Source organism: Macrosteles quadrilineatus, unplaced genomic scaffold (assembly GCF_028750875.1).
Source record: "Macrosteles quadrilineatus isolate MER2022 unplaced genomic scaffold, UCM_ALF_1.0 Scaffold_3__2_contigs__length_128488019, whole genome shotgun sequence".
Classification (NCBI taxonomy): domain Eukaryota; kingdom Metazoa; phylum Arthropoda; class Insecta; order Hemiptera; family Cicadellidae; genus Macrosteles; species Macrosteles quadrilineatus.
In genome coordinates, this window is record NW_026542596.1 from 116,197,271 (window position 1) to 116,203,270 (window position 6,000).

The window sequence follows — 6,000 nt, forward strand, 5'->3', positions numbered from 1 at the left end:
AGTGGAGTCAGTTGAAACTGCCGGATTGATGTTGCATTCCTGAGGAAATTTGTACATGCATCAAACTGATCGCAAACATCTATTTCTCATCGATTCGTCAATTATCGTGGAGGTTTTTCAATTTTTTCAAAATTATGCCAGCTCGAAAAACAAAGAATTGATAAGTCCTACACCGTGAAAAAACCGTTGTCGTGAAAATTTCGCTCGGTCAGACAATGCTTCAAGTCAGTTTTTAAATTTTGTCCGTGTGTCATCTTAGTCAGTATGAGAGGAAGTGTGTCGACCTGTGTACGGATGTAACTGTTTTGTATTGTCTGTGTTTTATAGATAACTTAGTATTGCCAATCTGCCATTTTATACTTTTCTGGTTCATACATAGTTTGCACAATCCTGTTATAGTTGGTCTGTCTACTTCATGTCCTAGTTTGTCAGCCTAGGACACAGTATGTCACATGTTCTTAAATTCAGAAACGAAAAATTATTTATTAAATCCGCCATATCACAATAAAGGTTAAGTTTGTGTTAGATATTATGAGAATTCAAAAAATTTATTACAAATGATTTGTTAAGCCAATTAAATTAAGAACAATGTTTATCTATGATAAAGGATTAAAATTATGTTTATATGTAAAGGTCTATTTCTGCAGTCACTAAAATTATTGTATTTTGTATTTCATATTTTATAATAGGCCTATTTCTGAACTTAAAAAATCATAAATTCCAGTGCGAGTGTTTGATTATGTAAAGAGGAGATTCTAGGGAAAACATTGTATTGTCCGCGGTTGAAGACTAGGAAATTATGGATCACAAGGATAAACTCCCATTAGCGTCAACAAAAATCAATTAAAATAAACAATTCAACAAATAATCAACTCAGAAGTCGATTGGCCCCCTGAATACATCAGTAGCACCTTGCAGGTCTTTGTGAATTATTCCCTCATTACACTCACAGAACAACTGGCCGGTTGTATGTTACAAATTTGGGGATTTTAGTGGTCCAAAATCAATTCTATAACACAATTTTCACAACTTCCCGGGACATTGCATGTTTGTGGGGTTGATAGGAATTAGGAATATTGAAATCACAATCATATCCTCCACTTGGACTTTTTATTGTTTCTTTTCGTCTCATTACATTCAACACTGAAATTGTTATACTTTCTTATAAATTTATAATCTGATTTAAATTTGCATCAATATACAATCTTTCTCTAATTTCTTATTTTATTTACCTGCAGTGCGACTATTTATAAATACCATGATTAAAGAGTGACATAACTTTTGGAGTAATCGGCTTAACCGAAACTTTGTTATATAACAGCCTTGATAGATACATTTTGTCTGGTTATTTAAATACAAAAAGAAGTAACACAAATTATTTGATCAGTATGCAACAATTTTACAACTTCTAGCAGTTCGAAGATTTGAAGGATTCACTATCTATTTTACTGTCACTTTTCAAGATTCCAATGTCACATCAGAAGTATTTATTATACTGTATATTGAATTTTAGCCTCCTGGTCGCATTTAAATACTGTAAATTGGTGTAAAATTCCTGCATTTATGCGATCTTGTTTGTAGCTGAGTTGCTACCGGTTTCAACTCACATTGGAGTCATCCTCAGGCAGTTAAGATGTCTTCTCGCTTCATTCGAAGGTCGTCAATAGATAATAAATAAATAAACAAAACACAAACACGTACACGGACATAAAAAAGAACATTTAAGGCTATAAAATACTGAAAATTGTAGGCCTACGGGACACGACACGACGTGATCGGACGAAAGTTATGTCTAGACCGAGTAGGGCCGGCTTGTTTCCAAGCGCCTAGCGCAGCTTGAGTCGGCATTCCACTTGTTGTAGTTCTATATGGTCGGGACAGTACGACAGTACAGACAGTCCGGGCTGATGGCTTTCCCCATTTGTTTCAAAAAGGCTCGTAAGTAACCGTGACCAGACAAAAACTGGGTCACGTTATACCAAACCTCACCACACTCTCGTTTCACCCATGGTCGGATGCTAGGAATGAGCCTGGTGGTCCAACGTCCCCGAGACTCAGTGTTGGCCTACTATTCGTGCTGCCAGCGGTTGAAACTGTCATGTTCTTCTTTGGCAGCAGTCTCTCTGCCTACTTCAGATCTCCTGCGGTAGATCGCCTGTCACTTCCTCACAAGATGGAAGACGGGGATGACACTGGTTATCACCATGGCTGCAGGCTCGGAGACCGTGCGGTAGGTGGAAGCAACTCGCAAGGCCCCTCGACGATGAACGGGGGAGAGCCTGTCACGGAAGAAACTCCTCTCCAGCACATGATGGGCTCAAACCTCTGCACCGTACAAGAGCACTGATTGGACAGTAGAAACCAGGGTACGTAATAGCTAATTAGTAATTACTAGGTCATCGTGATGGTACTGTGGTAATTGTGTGATCATCAACATTTCACGATGGCTACAACTGATTCAACCACAACTACTTATGTCAGAGTTTAATAAAAAAATATAAAAATACGACTATTACAAAATTGAGTTATATGGAGATATATGTAGCATTATGAGAGTTACATAATTGTACTTGGATATTATGTGCATTAGCCTATCTGAAGTAAGTTAACTTCTTGATCAGCGTTGTACAATTTATTAAATTTACGGAAAGTAAATAAAATATGTCTAATAAGTAATATTTTATATTCCCGCATGCTTTTCTGTTATCAAACGGAATTTTAAAATGGTACAGCAAGCTTGGTTAGTTATGCTAGGTTAGTTTAGAATAGTTTCGTTTCTTAATCCATACCGGTATATTATTTTGCCTAAACAAGATCAATTGTTAGTTGGCAATTTAAATGTGTTTGATGATAAAAACCGGAGGAATATGGATCGTGAAGGGAAAAAAATAATGATATATAGAAAAAAATCATCAATAATAATGATCTCCTTTAAAAGGAAAGTAACAGTAAGAACATCCTTGGAAACACACTTTTATAATGTTAACTCAAAAGGCAGTAAATAAGGTTAAAGTAAAAAAGCTTACTTTCAGACGTCTTACATAATTGACCATTAGCACGATTGTTGGCCTTGGTTTTTATACCTGAAATATTCTATAAGAATGTAGCATTTGAAATTCAACTGTCGTATATGCACTTTGTACTGTATAGTTCTACTGTTAAACTGTCTACTCTTTGTATTGCTATTTTACACATTCAAGCAATTCTCTAGTAACAAATAACAATAAATTGTTTCCCATCGGACTTTTCCTGCTGATCCACAACCAGAAATAGGGACCTGGGGAGAGTTTTGTTTTTGTGTAGGCCTACCCATTAAATTAATGGTCTATGGTTTTATATACCTTATTATAGCTAAATGCTAAATGCATTCATTAGGCCTAAATGAAAAGTGTTTAAGTTTGGCTTATTATCAGCACTAAATACTGTCTTCTAGAAGGATTATTTACCTTAATATTTGAGTGAAATGAGTATGCAAATCTAGAATTTTTCATTTTGTTTCATCTTGATGAAATATATCACATCACAGATAAATTTTGAACATGTTGACTATCTTGAAGCTTAACCAAAATGGTTTATGACAGTTTTTCCAATATCAGCTGGTTTCCCTATTTAATACTGAAGCTGATAGACTTTATTTTGCTGAGTATAATCTTCTATGTATATAAAATCCAATGTATGTTTGTTTGTCCTTGATGGACTCCGAAACCGCTCGACAGATTATAATGAAACTTTCAGGCATTATTAAGCATTATTCAAAGATGGTTTGTGTGAAGTTTGGTGCAGATCCACCCCAGTTGCTCTGGAGTTTCCCATGTTAACCTTATGAGTACTCATATTTAAATGGAACTAGCTGTAACCCGCGGGCTTTGCCCCGTTTAACTTCTTAATTTTCAAGATGATCTCGTTCGCATGGCTCAATCACGTCCTGGTTGAAGTTCGTTCGCTACGCTCACTCACCTTTAGGTTGGAGCTCGTTCGCTACGCTCACTCACCTTTAGGTTGGAGCTCGTTCGCTGCGCTCACTTGCCTTCAGGTTAGCTCGTTCTCTACGCTAACTCGCCTCCAGGTTGAAGTTCGTTCGCTACGCTCACTCACATTTTAATTGCAAATTAGCTGTTGTCATAAATGTAAAAGAAATAATAGTGCTGCACCCTGTTGGTAATCCTTGTAACTTTAATGCTATTGAACATCATTGTTTTGAATCTTGAAATAATTACCAGAAATGATAAAATAATTATTTCACAAACAGATTAGTAGGCTTCTTTATTTATTTCAAAGTCTTTAATAAACCTTTAAACAATTAAATTAATTCAATACAAAATATTTAACATGTGGTAAAACAAAACACAGTAGTTTAGAAAAAATATAACAGTCAGATCAAAAGGAAAATCAATGAAGTGAAAACATATTCAATAAAGTTCACAACATCCTCCCCCCATTTAAAATTGCTAAACAATTATGTGCAATTTTAAATCAGTAAAATCGCTGGGGCACTTTTACTTCTCTTCCACATCTGGTTTTCTTCTTAGCGAAATCAAAAACTTCGTTTTCAACTACTTCTTCTTCTCCAAGTGGTTTATTTTCTTTCATACACTCTTTTTCACAAGCTGTGATTTCTAATGGAAAAAGTCTTTGTAGTGGTCTTGTCAAAATACCATTTCCAGTTTTTAGTCTTGCGACTCTGGAGAATCCATCTCTTCCTGGATATACATCTTGTACCAACCCCAAAGGCCATCTTATTCGTTTTGTGTTATCATCTCCTATCAATACAACTTCTCCAATAATGGGTTCTCTATTTTTCTTGTTTTTTCCATTTTCAACGAGTGTAGCCAAATATTCTTTCTTAAACCTGTCTCTTAGTGATCTTCTTAATTTGTTTATATAACGCACTCTTTTATTCAAACTTAGACACTCAATTTCATCCAAATCTGGTAATTCAGCTGTTGATGTTGGTTGTAAGAATAAGGCTGGGGTTAATGGTTGTAAACAGTCATCATCATTCGAAAGATAAGTCAAAGGTCTTGAATTTACAGTTGCTTCACAATCACACAAAATTGTTGAGAGTTCTTCCTGCGTGACTGATGAATTTCCCAAGTTTCGTCGTAAAATTTCCTTTACCACTCCAATAAGTCGCTCCCACCATCCGCCCCACCATGCCGCTGAAGGTGGGTTGAACTTCCATTTAATCCTCTGGACAGATGAAAACTTTTCAATTTCATCCCAGTTGATCCGTCTGAGAAGATTACTTGTTCCAACAAAGTTCCTCCCGTTGTCTGAATAAATTGTGACAACACGACCTCTTCTCGCTACAAACCGACGAAGAGCAGAAATGAAAGCTTCCGTAGACAGAGAAGTTGTAAGTTCGAGGTGGATCGCCCTATACACAGCACATGTGAACAGAACTATGTATGCTTTTATACCTTCTTTTAAGAACAATGGCCCGGCAATGTCTACACCCGTTGTCTCAAAAACTTTTGAATCACTTATTCTTTCAAGTGGCAAGGGAGGAGGTGGACACTGAAGAGGTTTTCCTTTGTGTCGCTTACATATGACACATCTTGATATTATCTTTTTGACAGAGTTCCGACACCTCAAAATCCAAAATGTTTGACGTAAAATTGACACCAAAGTATTGATCCCAGTATGAAGATGTAGACGGTGCTTTTCTGCTATAAGCTTCTTCGTCATCTCATGGTTTGAGGGCAACAATATTGGAAACATAAAATATTCGTCATCGTTCATTAAAGTCAATTTTGATTTCACTCTTAACAAATCATTTTCATCAGTAAAAGTCTGCATTTTGTTTCTTGATGTTAACTCCTGAGACGATTCCTTTTGTATACACCACAGTAATTTTGTTTCCGCATGTTCTATTTCTGATCCATTTAGTTCACCAGAAGTCTTGCTTCCTTTTAAATTGTTATAGAAACGGAATATCCAACCAATTACCCTGACGTTCTTTGTGAATCGATCAAAATAATTCAACTGATCAGTGAACTT

The 6,000-nt window shown here is 36.0% G+C and overlaps 2 protein-coding genes across 3 annotated transcripts in view; both read right to left on the reverse strand.

Annotated features, from left to right (window-relative positions):
* The window catches only part of LOC128990591 (uncharacterized), a 90,656-nt gene extending 87,111 nt beyond the window's left edge, over positions 1 to 3,545 (reverse strand). Inside the window, exon 1 of one of the 2 annotated variants that reach the window (XM_054413041.1) lies at positions 3,447 to 3,545. Coding sequence is in view for 1 of the 2 variants with exons in the window: in XM_054413042.1 (XP_054269017.1) it covers positions 3,447 to 3,491 (45 nt within the window). In the remaining variant the exon portion in view is untranslated. The remainder of the gene's footprint in view (positions 1 to 3,446) is intronic. The other variant, XM_054413042.1, reaches the window with a different exon arrangement.
* Positions 3,546 to 4,473: 928 nt separating this feature from the next.
* On the reverse strand, positions 4,474 to 5,688 carry LOC128989488 (uncharacterized). Its single transcript, XM_054411381.1, has one exon. It carries the CDS (start codon positions 5,686 to 5,688, stop codon positions 4,474 to 4,476), a length of 1,215 nt encoding a protein of 404 aa, XP_054267356.1.
* Positions 5,689 to 6,000: the final 312 nt, after the last annotated feature.

Coding starts and splice junctions, on each gene's coding strand:
- LOC128989488 (XM_054411381.1), bottom strand. CDS start 5,688: ATGACGAAGAAGCTTATAGCAGAAAAGCACCGTCTACATCTTCATACT.